At 48.4% G+C, this 17,054-nt stretch overlaps 1 protein-coding gene across 2 annotated transcripts in view; it reads right to left on the bottom strand.

Annotated features, from left to right (window-relative positions):
- ZEB2 (zinc finger E-box binding homeobox 2) overlaps nucleotides 1-17,054 on the bottom strand; it is a 115,425-nt gene that overhangs the window by 96,175 nt on the left and 2,196 nt on the right. For both annotated transcript variants that reach the window (XM_051622752.1, XM_051622753.1), the window contains exon 2: nucleotides 16,220-16,364. In XM_051622752.1, coding sequence (XP_051478712.1) covers nucleotides 16,220-16,270 — 51 coding nt within the window. In that variant the 5' untranslated portion in view covers nucleotides 16,271-16,364. The remainder of the gene's footprint in view (nucleotides 1-16,219; nucleotides 16,365-17,054) is intronic.

Raw genomic sequence — 17,054 nt, 5'->3', positions numbered from 1 at the left:
TACCGTAGCTGAAGACATTCAGGATTACCAGGGACTTCAATCGACATTTTTGGCCTTTGTCAAGGATCTTAGCCAAACATTTTGTTTGGTTAAAGTCTCGCTGATGCCACGACACACGGAATATCGCTCCCCAAAAAGTGCAAAGCTGATGCATTGTGCCATCTCTGGCAGCATTTGTTCAGCCTTTACTGGGAAGGGGGAGGGAAAAAAAAAAAAAAAAAGATACCGAATGCACGGATTGATTTTCAAATTACCTCAATATTTTGAAAACATTTTCACCTGCATGCTGAGAATGCTAAGAATAGGCAGGAAGGCAATTGTGCATTTGCACAGCCTCCACTGCATTCATTTATAAATTACCTCATCACTGACTGAAATTAACACTGATTCTTACAGGCAATTTCTCAATTTCCAATGCTAATTACATTTTTTTTACTTTTAAATTCTGTACCACCTGTTTTGGGCAAGACATCTTAGGCAGCGCGACCGCATTTAATCACAATTTTAATTAACCGCCCTGTAGATGTGAAAAAGAAGCAATTATAATGTAGATGAATGATGATTTTTCTGCATTAAATTGTTTTGTTTCCCTGGTATGTTGATTGTAACACAGCACACAAATACAGTAACTGTACAATTTTTTTCTATTGTAATTTAGTAATTGTTTTTGGAAAACCAGTTTGGGAATGAGTGACTTCATCTGTTTACAAATTGATTGATACTGTTAACTCACTGATTGCTGCAGCATACATTTTGTATTGCACAGCCTAGCATAAAATATAATTAGGCATGCACAGACTTTGCAGCACCATTTTGGAATCTGAAAATCAACTGTAACCAAAGTATGTTTTCCTTGAGCTATCCCACTATCAGCTGGGGCTGATGATAGGATAATCAACACACAATGGGCTGTTCCTATCCCGCCGCTGGTAGAAACCCTTGGATTTAATCTGATACTCTGACGGCATAAGTTGGTTTGGGTTTTTTTGGGTTGTTGGGGTTTGTGGTTTTTTTATTGTTCTTTTCCAGAACTGGGAGCTGAGGGCTGGCGAGGCTGCAGCTCACCCAACTCCCTCAGATCGCTCTCGGGAAGGAGCAGGCGAATGATGGAAAGGAACAATGATGGCAAGAAGAGCCGTGGTTCACAAAACCCGGGAATTGTTACTGACACGCGTGTGTCGTGGCACAGGTTATCTCCAGCTACAAGTTACAGGGGGTAAGATCTCTATCTGACTCCTGGCAGATACAGATCGTCCAAGTTATGCATACATCCCAACGGAGATGCTTGGAGACGGTACCCATCGGAGGCAAAGCCTGCTTGCTTTCCCGGGGAGGGACATCGTGCTAGAGCAAAAAGGGAGCAGATGTGTGGCACCTGCAGCACCTGGGCTTTGGGAGATAGTACCGCCACCACCCTGCTCTGCTTGTGACCCCAGGGCAGTCCTGCTAGGGTTCTCCCACCCTGGGGCTATAAATCCCCCAGTATAGATGGGATGGGGTGCAGGGACATAAGTGCACCCTGGTGGCTACCTGTGCTGCCAGCAGCACTCGGGGGGGACCCCCTAGGAGACAGGTGGCAGTTCTTCCCTTCCCAATCTCCATGCAATCCATGAAGAGAGAGGTCTCCACAAACTTGGACTTGCCAAGAGGTGAGAGGCCATGTCAGCGCATGTGCTACCCCATCGCTGCCAGACCTGCAATGTCACCCACTGCAGATCAAAACCAGGACGTGGAGCAGAAGGGACGAGGCAGACCTGGGGCTGGCTCCCCTGCTGCTACCCTCTGGGAGGGCATGGGGGGCACTGTGGTTTGGAGACATCTTCAGGGGTTCCTGGTCTCATCTGCTGGCCTGCTCACTTTATAAATATTTGTTAAGAGGGAAGGACATAAAGTCTACTGTTTGGTAGGTGACTTTTGCAAGAATCCAGCTATCCATACATAAAAGGGTCTATTATCTCACTGTGGAAGAGATTTACATGCGTAACTCCCATTAACTCTTATGGGACTTAGGCACGTAAATCTCTTGTGCATCTAGAGAAGAATAGACCACATAAGGTCTTGTGATCTATACTGCTAGTAGGTTTAAGTCCCTTTCATTTGTAAAGCTATACAAAAATTAACCATTAAAGCTTATTCTGTGCAAGCTGTCCCCCTACATATATCACCCAGCTCTCTGTTTGAAGTACTTGATGTAAACGCCTAGTGAGGAAAGGTACTGGAGAAAGCAGGGCCATTCATTTCAGTTAGTAAAACTGTCATAGTTGAAAGGAAGCAGACTGAGGGCAGGTAGAAAAATTGTACAGGTTTTGCCCAGCAGATTCAATTTCAGATTTAGGCTCTAGACTGCACTGTTTGGAGAAGGAATACTTTCATTTTGCTGCGTGCTGCCTCCACCCCCTCTTTCCCTCTCTCCCACCCCTACTTGTAGCCCTCAAGTAAAGCACCGCGCCTTGGACCAAATAACCAGGAGTGGCTGGAGAGATACGATCTTTTACACAATCAAACTAAGATGCTGCATCTAGTAAGGCAAAATAAATAAATCTTTTACTTCATAAACTTGCTTAAGCTGAAATGTTCATTGGTGAGCCTGTAAAAGTGGGAACATCTGTGCTCCTGCTGGGATTTGATGTCTCACCACAAACCTTTCTATAAGCACTTTGTCTCAGATAGGAAACAAAGAGGAAAATACCTGATCCCCGGCCCCAGTTGGGCAGCTCCTTCTATCTTCACACCCTGACCTAGTGAGCATTCCTCCCAGCAACGAGCTGCTTCCCAGGCTACCTCCACCATGGAAGCTGGCTAACTAATCTCTTAACAAACACTTGCAGCAAACCTGAAGGGAGTTTAAAAAGGCGACAAAGATAGGGGAGAAGAAAAACAACACACACACACAAAACTTTCTACAGCCAAAGCCTACAGCACCTCTAAAAGAAGAGAATCAGAACCTAAATATACCTTCACATGCTTACATTCTCCCTTAATGAACTGCTGAGATATAAAGTTGTGGCCACCTAATGAACATACATATATATGTATAAACCTTAATCCAGTTTCCTGCTCCCTTCCACTAACCTGCCACAAACCAGCTGGATTTATTTCTGCCAACCAATAGTCCTCTGACTCTGCTTACAGGTATTTGCAAAGCTCTGCTTTTATCACAGCAACACTGCTGGGATGATATGGCACTTGAAAAGTCCATCCTGCGTGCCCTGCCTGCACACGGGGCAACCTCTCCTTAGGAGCTTATAAGAAAATCCACTGTTGAAATAAATAACAACTCTCCACAAATGATCAAAGAAGAAATAAATCTTTTACCCTTCTAAGACTTTTTTTTAAAAGTGAAATCCCATTTTTTTAAACTGGATAACAGCTGAGAGCCTACTGGCCACCTATTTTTCCGGGAGCTGCGTTTTAAATGTTTGCTGCATGGATATTGGACAGACAAACAGATCCGTAGCTCTCGGGAGCAAAAGCTTTTAAAATAAAGTTTGTGTGCAGTATATGAAAACATATTGTTTGGAATTTAAGTTCTAATATCTAGGAATAAACAGAGCATTAAATCAAGCAAAACTGTGACAAGGCCAATATGCACATGGATGATGCCAGCGAGGCATCTCCAGCCCTTTGTTCACAGCTTAACAAAACTGTGCCGTCACACCACTTTAGCTCAACAGTGCCTGTCGAATGGGCATCAGCAGATCAGCCAATGCCTGTCACACACCCAGCTGAAAAACTGTTTGAAAGCAAGGCTTACTTTAGCACAAGTCTGTTAGGAAAAGTGAGAGGGATTTTTAATCATCTGGTAAAGACTATATATATATATATGTGTGTATTTAGGGGAAAAATATCTATTGTCAGCTCTCTTCCCCAGCAAAGTAATGCAGTTTTGCTCTTTTCCACCTTAGAGGAAGGAATGGGTCTCATGGTGTTGCCTGCTCCTTGCTGTGCTGCTCCCTTCCATGTTACAGAAGATTTGGAATTATTTTCAAAGCAGTAAAATTCTGTTGGGATGGGGGATTGTCCCAGGGAATGATCCCTATTTGGCAACTAATCTATCAAAAAGTATTTTTCATGTCATTCCACTTGAAGCTCACCCCCCATGACAGGGGATAAATGAAATAACATATTCAAGGAAATGTTTGTTTTGATTCTAATGTAATTATCTTCCCAGATGAAGGTCTCTCTGGGTTGGGTTTTGGGTTTTTTGAGCCCATCAAAATATGTTTTCCTTGGTATTAACAACCTTCTCCATCACTTCTCTTAAGTGCAAAAACACGACCCTAGTCTGCAAAGGCCTGCATCAAGAGGAGCTTGTTAGCAACAGCAACTTCATCTCAGCACTTTACTCCGTGTTTTACAACACCTTTTCCCCCCTCTTTATGGTTTTTTTTATTTACCCACCCGGGTACTGCTGAGGGCTCCCAGCCCCTCGGATGCTCAGTGAGGGGGAGACTGGAATAGACTGGGGGGAGACTGAGAGGACCAGGTGGTACTGAGGGGAACTGGGGGGGAAGCAGGGGCAGTCGGGGGGAGATGGGGGGCAGCAGCCCCGGGTGCTGAGCCCTCATCCCCTGCCTGCCCGCTCTGCTGTCAGCTCGCTGCCTGCACTTTAGCTGTCTCTTTCCCAGTCCCTACCCTGTCAGTTTCTGGCCTGCCAATTTCAACTTGAAGCTTGACTGGGCTGATTTGATGCAAATACCTCCAGGGAAAACCCTGAAACTGATGAACAGTTATGTCAAGTCGATTTTGCACCATCGGGAAAAGGTAACCTCTGCGAGAAAAAAAAACAACAAGGTTAAAGAGACAAGGGCTTTTCACGTGTAATACCACTGCTGCACATCTCGTTCACTGTTTACCATCCCTCAGAAATTGTAACTGTCAGAATTAGTCCTAATTGCAGATGCGAAAGCTGCCATTATAATAAAAACAGAGGCAGTGCAGGCATTAAATGTAGCAGCCTAATTTGTGAGACTACTGAAAAGGTAGAGTAAATGAATATTTCATTACTTTAATTACCAGGGACTACTCTTTTCTTGCTGTCTTATGATAAGTGTTGCTGTAACTAGCAACAGCAAACATCCACTAAAACACAAAGTGCAATAATAGTACTGCTGTCAGGATCGCTGCTTTAAAATACGAGCTGGGGGGGGCGAGTGGGGGAGAATATAATGGTTTATCTATTTCTTAGAGATTCGCAGGAGTAGGAGATGGAAACTCGCTTAACGTCAAAAAACAAAGAGGCGAGTAAACAGGTTTTAGTCAAAGAAAATTATGGCCCGGAGGTTGGGGCGAGGGGCGGGGGGGAAGTTGAGGACACACTCGAAATCCCAGGCTCAGAAGGAGCGGCAGGCAGCGCGGAGCCGCTTCTCCTCCTCTCCCTCCCTTCCTCTCAGGAGCAAAGTTTGGGGCTGCGGGGGGCCACGGGGGTCGCGGGGGGAACCAGTCTCCCGGGGGCAGCCAGGCTGCTCCTCCGACGGGTTTCACTTCGCCCCGAGAAGGGGTTTGGGCGGCAGCGGCGGGTGACACCGCCGAGCCCCCGTGTGTCCTGTGTGTCCCCTCTCCTCTCCGCCCAAAAGAAGCGGCTGACACCTCTGCCCCGGGGCCAGGGAGGGCCAGGCAGCTCCGCACTCCCCCGCCCGAGCGCATGGCGCCTGCTGCTGCGTCTCCAGCCCGCCCCGCACCGCTCCGCATGTCTCCGCAGCTCTCCGCACCGCGGTGCGGGCACGGACCAGGGCGGGCGGGAGAGGGGCTGGCACTGCCCTGCAGAGGGGGAAGGGGATGCTCCCGGGGAGGGGCAGGGGGGTGGCTCTCGGGCTGTGCCGGGGGTCTCTGCCCTGCACAGCCTCCTGGGTCCCGGGAGAGGGGGTCTGCAGCATCCCGGCTTGAGGAGGGGGACGGCGCTGGGAGCCCCCGGCCCTCGCCCACCCGCCCCGACGGGGATGCCCGGCCTGGGGCGAGCGGCTCCACCCGGCCCCTGCACCCCCCGGGTGATGTCGCTTATTGCCACAGGGTGAAGGACCCCACTTTTAGGACTACACCGGGGCCCACGCAGCCCCGCACGTAGCCCTCCCCGTCGAGGCCGGTGCCCGCCGGGCCGCGGCTGCCAGCCTCGCCGCTCCCGACAACCAGCTCCCGACAGACCCAGGGAAAATTTGTCAACAATTCGCAGCCACTCTGGTAATTACATTCCTGGAATCCGCAGCGATAGATGTAAAGATAAGAAGCTGCCTTGACTTTCCGCTCGGAATAACCGTCCCTGATAGCAGCCACCTATTCCTCCTTCCTAACCATATTCCCCCGTTCAGCCCCCGACGCTTTCTACCCCTGGGCTCTCCAGAAACATACGTGACGAGTCGCTGTGCCTTGCTCCTGTCCTCACTCCCTGTCCGAGGAGGCACAGCTCCCTCCTCGCCTTTGTGTGCCTATCATCTCTCTCCAACCCAACTTTCCTGTCAAAGACCCGAAAAATATGCAAGGCTTGCACTGCCGCTGAGAAGCAGGACAAAGTTTAACTTCTCTGTTGGCAGTCGGAGAATAACTCCCAGGCAGAATTCGAGCAAAAGATCTGATTTGCTGAATTCTGCTCTTTGATTTGTATTTGTATGTTATTGCTACTGCTAAGGTCGTTGCCAACCTCAATTAGATCACAAATGAGATCAGTTTAATTCAACTCCCAAACTGTGACCTGACCATGGTCTGAAAGTATTCAAAAACGCGCTTTAAGCCTTCCTTTGATTTCAAAAGGAATACTGCATGCTTGGTCATTCATACAAATAACATAAAACGTAATTATGGGATGATTTGGCAGATGACATTCCTGCCAAATGACGCTCCATGCCAGATACCGTAATGCTATGGCTGCTGCCCTGGTGCTTGAGTGCACAGCACCCTTGTGCAAAGTGGGAGAACTGGGGTGTGTGCAATGTTGAGGTGTTTAAATGTATTTGGGGAGGCAAATGCAATAGCAATGACAGCACCGCAATAACCAACCCTCCCCCGCCCCCTCCCAACACCCCCCCAGTTAGAAACTGCTGTATCACTTGGAAGGGAAGTGGATCCGCACTATCAAATCACCAGGAGGCTGTGACAAAGGGAGCTTGCAGCTTGACACACGGGTAACAACATAGCAAACACCTTTAATTCTGTCACGTCTCATACCCTTTGCTTTCTCACACATTTGTGGCTGCTCTAACATTGACACCTAAACTCAAAAAAAAAAAAAATTAAGGAAAAAAAAAAAGAATAAAGAACTCTCGAAGACAAAAATCCCCAAATGAAGCAATCTTCCTCAAATTAAAAAAGGAAACACCTGCAAAGTTATCCTTATGCCCAGCAAAAAGAACTAGCTTCTTCATTCCTTCTTCTAAAGGCTCAGAAAAGAGTAGGAAGCAGCTTTCTCACAAAAACAAAAAAAACAACCAAACAAAAAAAGTTCACTTTTGGGAATGTGAAGCCCCACAGAAAGCTGACTGACAGCTTTTCTGCAAAGTGGAGCGAAGGGGAAGCCACTCATACAGGTTTGCTGGGGAAACTTCTCAGTTATTTCGCTGCGTGAGTGCAAATCCTAAACTGACTTCCCTCTCTCAGCAACACTTGCGAGCTTTCTGAGAGAGGTTTTGGGGTGCTATATACGTGGAGGTAGATATGGAGCCTGTATGTGTGTGTGTGTACACACACAGATGTATAGATAACCCCTCACTGATGGAGGAGCCACTCCTGGAGGAACCTTTCCTGGCGATGCCTCATAGGTCTTCCCAGCCCTGTATCTTATGGATTGACCCCAAAAGAATCAACTGCCACCAAATCAAAGATGTTTCAGGTTGAATGGCTGCTGTGGCTTCAACAGTGCCACCTCCTCACCTGTGTGTCCCTGTCCCCCCCCACAAAGTTTCCTTCCCCAGGGCCCAGTACCTGCAGGGCCTACTCCAGGCAGGGCCCTGGAGCCCACAAGGAGTTAAGGCTCTTTCCAGCATTACTGGTTAGGTTAATATCACAGCTGCTTGGTAAAGCATTATCCAGCACCTCACTTAACAAAAGCCTGCTTTTGCAAACAGACTCCTACTTTTCCCCAAGTGTCCAAAGGTGTTTACTGAAGTAAATCTGCCTAAATCCTCCATTGCTTGGGTCATGGGGGTGGTTAGGAGGGTGGAAGGTGTAGAGATAATCTCTTTTTGTAAATTCTGTAAATCTTCTGGGAAAAAATCAGGAATCTGTGTCACATGCTTCTGTTCAACTGGTAACATCTCGGTTAGTGTGCTCCTTATGAGTGAAATCTGCCATAGCAGCTACAGGAAAATAAGACATCCCTCCCGCTCCTCATTGTTCAAACTGTTCTTCCCTCTCTAAATTGCTTTAGCACGTCTAATCTATTTACTGATGGGAGAAAAAAATAACCTGTTAAGATCTTAAAAGTGGTTTCTGGGGAAAAAAAAAAAAAAAATTAAAAAATGACAGTTTGGTCGGCAGGAGAAAGTGTAGTTGAAAACTTGTCACTTGAGATTTCTGCACTACCCGGGTTATTCCAACACCAGCAACTGCATATTACTTTTTGCATGTTGCAGATAGAGGCAAACAACACAGGAAATTTTGACAGCTCTGCCTGAAAGGGCTTAAATACTTCTCAGTAAGCAGGATCCAGTTATAAATAAACCCTCTCTTGGTGAGAAAAAAGTGCCTACGACCAAAGATCTCAACATTTTATTTTTTTTTTAACTGTCTGATTAAAAGCACTGAAGAGCTTCTGAAGAACAAACAAACAAGCAAATCTGGGGAGGTCGGGGCGGGGGGTACACACACAGGCGGAAAATGTACATGAACGTGAGTACGAAACCCCACGAGGGAGCCCAGCTACAGAAACTTCCCCAAATCTCGCCTTCCTCCTCCTCCGTGCGCATTTTCTGGTGCCGCTGAGGATTTGCTGAGTCGCTGCTTTTCCCCGTTGGGTCGGGGCAGGCCGAGCCGGTGGCCAGCCCGGGGTCACCACCGCGACCCCCGGGCCCGGGGCCACCTCCACCAGCCCCGCGGCCCCCAAGCCGGCAGCATCGCCACCGCTCCCGGCCCTGCCAGACGCGACAACAGCCAGCCCGACCCTTCCCCCCCAAAATTCAAAAAAAATATTAAAAAATATATCGATTTCCACTGGGACAAGGGCGATTTTTCACCGCTGATCTGCTCGCCAGTGGTGGCCAAGCCCGTCTCACCCCCAGCCACCCCCTCTCCCCAAGGTCATGGTGAGTAAACAATAATAGTAATTAAAACAAAATAATAGGCAGCAGTCAAGAGCTGAGAGTACACACACCTGACCCTAACTATAACAGACTTCTCAGAGTAGAATTTGATCCCTCTCTGACACTTTCTACCTCAAGTGTTAGAGCGAGTGGCCATGAATAGTACAGGCATGCCATCTTGTAACACTATCTGCCTGTCAGAAGAGCCAAGGCTGGGTACAGCAGGATCTATATAAGGCTTGTAACTAGGGGAAGCCCAACAAACAGCTACAAACACCTAAGTTATTTTACTCAGCCTCCACCCTTCTGCTTTTTCCCCCCTTCTTCTCACTCTTTTTTTTTTTTTTTTTTTTTTTTTCTTTTCATCTTGGCTTTCTGTTGCAGAATGCAAATGTAGCCTGCCGGCGGTGAATGGGCTGAATTGTGATTAAGAAGAAGAAGAGCTCCTTTCTTTGTTCTCCCCTCAGGGGATGTTTACTGGGAGAGACACAGCGGATCAGATATGAAAGGCATTCAGGTCAGCATTGATGTGAGCGAAAGTGAAATCATACCTAAGGCATTCAAAAGACCGCCGTGTCAGGGGTTCAGCTAACGGTGCATCTACTGTGTGTGTCTTCCCTGTTAGGCACGAAAAAAAAGGGGGAAAAAAGGAAAAAAAAAAAAAAGGGAAAAAAAATATAACTCCACAAACAGGCGTTTTTTAAAAAAAATTACAACAACAAAATAGCAGAACAACAAGCAACAACAAAAAAAGTTTTCCCTCGCTTCACCTCCCGAGCAGAAGCTACAGGACTCAGTGCTCTTTTCCCTTATGGATCACGGACGGAACAGGTCAACTTGTATTAATTGTAGCTGTTGGGATCTGCGTCGTTTTCAGGGGGAAATGATCTAGTCTGAAATGCGGCCCGTTATTCTTAGGCGTACCTATACATACCACAACCACACAGATAGGACAGACGCGGGCATAGGTGTGCACACATGTACACACATGTGCCTCTGGACGTGAGTTCCAGAAAGCTGCGTGGTTTGTGTAGTCGCATCTGAAACACGAGCAATCGTTCCTTGCCTCCCTGAGAAGCAACTCCAGTGATAAAGGACAGCGTGGCATATCAAACCATCGGAGCACACCTTAAAAAGTAATCTTCTATTGACTTGGAAACTCCTAGAAACACTTCGCTGAAAGCTCACAGCGCAAGAGGACGGCAACTGCAGGCGTCAGAAGTTGGTACACAGCTACTGAAGTTAAACTGCTGCAAGAAAAAATCTAGGCATTTCGGTTTTTTCATCAGAAATGCTTGATGATGAAGTATTTGGATCTGACTTTTTTTTTTTTTTAAGTGTATACTTCCCACAGCCTAAATATTCTCTCAACAGACTTCCCAAGTGGTTAGCTGACGCTGTTGATATAAACAGATATGTAAATATATAGGGGAAAAATCGCGAATTACAGTTAAGCACACAAAGAGTTAGGAGGTGGCGGCATTTACAGGGGCTGAAATGAAAATGAAAACGAGAAATCATTTCTTAAAAGCCAAAAAAAATTTAGGAACAAGAGTGGATGTCGTGAGCAATAACCATCCTCACTGTTCAGAATTTGTTTCCACCTTCAGAACCTTAGTTAAAATATACTGTTTGTCTAATGCTCACATCTGCTTTAATGGTGACGTTTAATTCTGAAATATTTTCAACTAGTGTTTCTGCATCACAGATTTCTCTCCTTTTTCTCTATACTCTAAAAAGACAACTAAAGAGCAATCAAAAAGGTGTCTGACTTGGCCATTCAGACAATTGCACCCTTGTGGGAATGCTGGAATGAATGGTACAGTGGACACCCCAGCACTATTGACGTTATAAACATGTAAATGAAACACATTAGGGCAGACAATCAATTGTCTGTGAGCACTGCAAACCTGCACTCCCTTTCTGTGTGACAGGCACAAAATAGTGTCTACCTTGGGAAGCCATGGTCTTGGAGAAAAAAGGGACAAAGAGTTCTCTTTCACAGAGGAGAAAATGCACCTTAAAAGCACTGGGATAATGCAGATGACAAAAACTGTTGTGAGGCAAAGAATTTCCTATTTCTTGGAATGAATGTGGGGCTGCTGTAAAAGAATCAACACCCTTCTTTCCACTCTAAAGGGAGACGCACATTTTTCTTGGGGAGTATTACCAGCCTGTCCTGAGAGCTTGCATCTCAGTCCTCCATACATTTTCCCTACCTTGGCCAGTTGACTATGTATAATTACCGATAATTAACTTGTAATGGTTTCCTTCTATTTTTTTTCCCTTTTCTAATATGGCTTTTCCAGGCATCAAATGCATTTTCTTACAGCAATTAGAAATTCCCCCCAAAGTTTGCTTCCGAGGCATGTGCAAGAAGCAAAAGCCAGCCAGTGCCGAATGGTCACAAATGGCAAACAGTAAATCAGGCACTAATCTCCAGATTCGCTGGGTTTCTCGAAACTCAGAATAAAATAAATAGATCAGCCTTGACACAGAAAACAGCCTCCCGTGCTCCTTGTCACAGCTCAGTCTGGCCATGAATCTGCACGGAGGAAATGTAGCTGGAGAATCATTACGCCCTGGTCACTCGCATTTATTGCATTAATTTTTAATACCTATCTCCAGGTGCTTTTCTGGAGGTAGTACATTTGTTTCCCTACCCAAGAACCAACTCTGGAAGTAATCTCCTCGCAACGGATTCCCAGCCCTGCAGAGCTCCCCGGGAAAAAGAGCACTCCCAGATGCCCGCTCTGCCTTCTGCCACCTGAATTTCACAAAAAGCAGCTTTCCTCCTCACACCCCAGCTTCAGTCTAGCTACCTCCAAACTTCTCCAGGCAGGGAAGACAAACCTCACTTCCCACTCACTAAAGGCAGCAGGCAGGCTTGCTTTTTTTTTTTCCTTTTTTTTTTTTTCTTTCCTTCTCCCCCCCCCCCCCCTCCCCCCAACCTCTTTTTCAAGTGGGAAGTGAAGGAGGTTTTTTCCCCCTTCCCCAGCATCCCCGAAAGGAGGGTGGGTGGGTATCTTTTTGGGAAAGGCTCTGAGCGAGTATAATCGTGGCTGCTTGTTTGGTCTGTGCTCTCCCTCGGATCAGACGCCCTGAAAGCATTGAACTTTCTCCCTTTTCTTTACAACTGGAAGCGAGATGGCAAAGGAATCAAAGAGTGCTGTTTACTGAAACTTTGGAGTAAATGAGGTCCAACTTTCCCCCCTCCCCTCTTCCCCTCCTTCCTGGGGACTTAAATTTTAGTTTTTATTTTTCAGGGGGGAAAGGAAAAGAAGGAGGAAAAAGAAAAAGAATAAAAACCCAACTAAAACAACCACCCGACAAACGCCAAACCACAACAAGGAGGAGAGAGGAGGCTCATCAAGGGAGGAAGGGCAGGGCACTCGGCCGGACAGCGGCTCCTCCTGCTCCGCACCGCTCCGCGCAGCACCGCACAGGCGCACCGGCCGCCACAGCTGCCCCAGCCTCTGCGGGGCGCCCGTGCGGAGCGGGGCGGAAAGGGGGCTCCCTGCCCTCTTCTCCTCCTCCTCCTCTTCCTCCTCCTCCTTCGCCGCGACTTCTCTCCCGAGTGAAAGTGCCGCGAAGTGAGTCAGGCGCTGGGAATCATCTGACTGAACTTCCCAGAGCTCCGCCGCATTCCTGGGCTGCCGCTCCGCTCACCTCCCGCCCCCCCGCCCGGATTTCGGGGTCCTCTCCTTCCCATCCTCCGTCCTGCCCTCATCCCCCCCCCCACCTCCAAAGAGGAAGGAGGGGGGGCCCTCACCCCTGATTTCCATATCGCCTCTCTCAGACCCCCCTCCTCCGCACACCTCTCCTTCACTCCAGCAGCTCAGATCAACCCCGTTATCTTGGAAAATCCCGAGCTTCCCCCCTCTTTAGCTCCGCCGTCATGTTCTCCAGCCCCGTTATCTCACCCCGCGCCTTGCCCATCCCCGCACACACGCAGAGACACGCACACAGGCGTGGAGCCCACTGAGGCATTCGTTGGATTATTCTGTTTTGCCCCTGTCTGTAATTTGTATGTGATTGCACCCACACTCCCCTTGCTTCCTCGATGACCCCCCCCCCCTCCCCCCTCTCTCTCTCTCTTTTTTTTTTTGTTTTGGTGTTTTTTAAATTTTATTTTGGTTCTGCTGCGTTTCTAAGGAATTTCTGTCTGATTTCGATAAGCATCACCGTTCCTGGGGTTATCAGCAAAGACACAAGCTCAGAAGTGACATCTTTTCCACGAATTCAGGAAAGAAGAAAAATCCACTCAGTCCAGATAAATCCTGGGCTATTCCCAACGGGAAAGGCACTGGATACGTGCTTGTCGAGAAAGAGAAAATGAAAAAAAAAAAAGAAAGAAAGAAAGAAAGAAAAAAGAGCCCTAACCAAACACACTCGCTCGTCTACCTGCTTCTCAGAACCAGGATATTTCTCACTCAGAAATGAATGAAAGAAACAAATCGTGGAGCACAAAGAGAGAAGAGTGGACGGACAGAAGGTCGAGACTTATTTTCCCCCTCCCTGTCTTGGCCAGAGCAAGACTTTGAAGGGAGAAGTTAGACCTTCGCCTAACCAGCGCACACACTGGGAAGTTGGCTGGATCTTTCAGTGCTTACCTCAAAAATCGCAATTAAACTTTCGGCTCCCAGGTGTGGTGGCTTCCCAAGTTAGTGCAGCTCCCTGAAAACACACTTTTGCATGGGAGCAGCAAGGATCTGTGCCACCCCGGCCCAGACGTGTGCCCAAAAACTGGGCTGCAACCACAGCAGGCTGCAGCCCTGCTGTCCTAGGCGAACAGTGGCACCCAGATTTTTATTTTTAGGGCTTTTTTTTTTTTTTTTTTTTTTTGCGACTTATATCGTGTTGAGAAAATATTAAACACGTAGACGCATCCCTGCTCACAGAGCATGTGATGGGTTTAACACGCTAAACTAATAATCTTGTACGGAAAAGCAAGGAGGCTGCAGAAGAAGAAGAATAAAGACCCCTCAAACACTCAGAATATTCTTTACTGCAAAAGAGCACTTCTGGATGCGTTGCTTTAAATCTCATTCTCTTTTTCTCTCAAAAATGACTGTTTAACATAAGAAAAAAGGCTACTTGACACAAAGCTTTTGTTATCCAGTTGATCAGCAACGTGCTTTAGATACTTGTAAGGGGAAAAAAGCCCCACAACAGACATTGATTTTAGAAAATCAATAACCAACATTTAATAAAAAGAACAGAGGAAACACAAGAGAGGAGAGGGAAACATTACGTGTAATTTTAATGTCTACTAAATTACCCAGAGATGAGGGGAAGGGGAGGTCTCCTCTGTGAGGACCACCTTAAATAATGACAGACACAAGAGTAAAGGGTGGCGGTGGAGGGGGAGAGACTAAAAAAAGATAACAAGGAACGGATCCTTGGGAAGCTGCTTGGAATATATTATTTTAGTTGGGTGTTTTTTTTGGGGGGGGTGTTTTTTGTTGGTGGTTTTTGTTGGTTTTTTTGTGTTGTTTTTTTTTTTTTTGGTAATACTAAGCCAAGCAAATAGATCAAAGACAACACAAAGGGAAAAGCCAGTGTAACATAACGAACAGTTTCTGACTAAAATTCCTCTATCACTCCCCCATATGGCTCGACGCCTCCACCACAACAAGAAAAAGACACACACACACACACACACACGCACACACACACAGACACTCACACTCACAACCTAGAGGAAAGGGGGGGGGGGGCCCAGGATCATTTGTTTCTAATCAACATTCTCTTGTCTTTATGTGTTGTTTTTTTTTGTTGTTGTTGTTATGTCCGTCCGTGTCCCCCCTTAACTCTCCCCCCCCTCCCACCCCCCAACCTCCACCTCTCCACTTAAGTGAAGTAGCTGAGCTATAAGCGCATGGGTTCAGGTTCACGCAAATATCTTCCTTCCTCCGGCTCCTCGAGAGGAAAGTTGTTGAAAAGTGGGGCCGGGATGGCCATGCGAGGGGCTGCGGGTGGGGAGGGGGAGGCTGCCGGGGCGGGGGGGGCGGGGGGGAGAGACTATCAGCCGGAGGAGAAAGGAAGAAACTAAGGGAGGGACTGGAGAGAGACGGAGAAAGAGAGACCCGCACCAGTGAAAGCTGCCAAATGTGAAATCAGCCCCAGAACACCGCGTCCCACTGAGCCCGGGCCCACCGCGCCCGGCGGAGACCGGGGGAGAGGGCGACTATGGACAATTGGGCACCAAATTCATTAGGATTATTAATTATTAGGGAGGAGGAAGTTTCATTTTCGAGTCCCTAACAATTTAAAAAAAAAAAAAGCAAACAACAAAACAACCCACAAACAAAAAACAACCAACAAAACCAACGCAGCCAACCCAACGGCACCCGGAGAGAGTCGCTAACTCGGTGCCAGCCTGCCTCGGGGTTCTCACGCTGCCGGGTTTTTTTCCCAGGGCCGCCCGCCCCGCTCCGCGCCTCTCCGCGCCTCTCCTCCCCCTCTCCGTCCCTCTGTCCAACTCCACGCTTCTCCATTCCCCCACCCTGACATCTCCCAACGCCCCCCCCCCCCCCCCCGCCCCAACCCCCGGGAACAGCGGCGGCCGAACCGGGCCGACACCGCGCTCGGGGCAGCGGCCGGCCCGCTCCGCGCCCGCGCAACAAACTTTGGGGCGGCGGCGGCGCTTTGCTACCCCCCCCCACTCCTCCTTTCCCCTCTTCACACACACCCCCCCCGCCGCCCAAGACACACACACTCCTTCGGCGCTCCGGGGCCGCGCAGCCTCCGCGGGACGGCTCCGCGCCGCGAGGCGGAGGGCAGCCAGCCCCGCTGCCTCCCGGGCGGGCTTCGTTTCCCCCCCCCTCCCGCCCCGGCTCCCTTCTCCCTCCCCGTCCTGCAACCGGCTTTTTTTCAACCCCCCCCTCCCTCCCGCCACCTCCGCCCGCCTTCCCTTCTCCGCGGCGGAACCGGCCGGAAAAAGTTTTCTTGGGGAGGGTGGGAGGAGGGGGGTGGGGGGGTCGGCTTACCGTTTTTCCTCCGGGGGTTGGCTTGTTTTCGCCTCTTACACCTGGGGCCATCCGCCATGATCTGCTGCTTCATTGATAAGAGTGGATCAGATGGCAGCAGTTCGCATGGACTCCCCGACTCCCCTGATTCAGCAGCACGCAGGCTCTATGTAACAACCAAACACAGCGACAATGTGGGCATCGGGATGTCCCATTTAAACGCAGGGCGCCAAAGGGGACCCGAATTTGCACCCGAAAAAGAACCCATCCACGCACACAGGGCGGAGGGGTTTGCCGTGGCGGGGGAGGTGGGATGCAGACGGAGCGGGCTCCCCCCCCTCTCTCCCCAGCCGGGCAGATTGCTCCTTTATAATTTATTTATTTATTTGGGGGGGGGGGCTCTCTCGCTCTCTCTGTGTGTGTGTCTGTGTCTGTGTGTGTGTCTGCGTGAGCGTGTGTGTGTGTCTCCCTCCCTGTGTGTGTGTGTATTGCACCAGCAAAGCAGATCAGAGAGAGACAAGAATTACATCTCAAATGAGTCATAACTCATGACCGTATGAGGGAATGCACAGCTTTTACAGTAGGCTGTTTGACTCAATGCTAGGCGGACCATTTCCTCCTAAAAGTACTTTAATTTGACATTAGAACTTCTTCTCACATGAAAGGCTACCCTGCTCTCCTCCTTCTCCTGCCTTTCTTTCTTTCTCTTTCTTTTTTTCTTTCCCTTTTTTTCTTTTTCTTTTCTTTTCTTTTTTTTTTCCCACCCCCCAAGTGCCCTCCCGCAAAGTGATAAGAGGAGAGGGAAACATGGCTCTCCCCTGTCCTTTTGGGGTAAAGCACAGCACGGAGACCTCCC

This window comes from Apus apus, chromosome 6 (assembly GCF_020740795.1).
Source record: "Apus apus isolate bApuApu2 chromosome 6, bApuApu2.pri.cur, whole genome shotgun sequence".
Taxonomy (NCBI): Eukaryota; Metazoa; Chordata; class Aves; order Apodiformes; family Apodidae; genus Apus; species Apus apus.
This window is presented reverse-complemented; position numbering and strand designations above follow the sequence as displayed.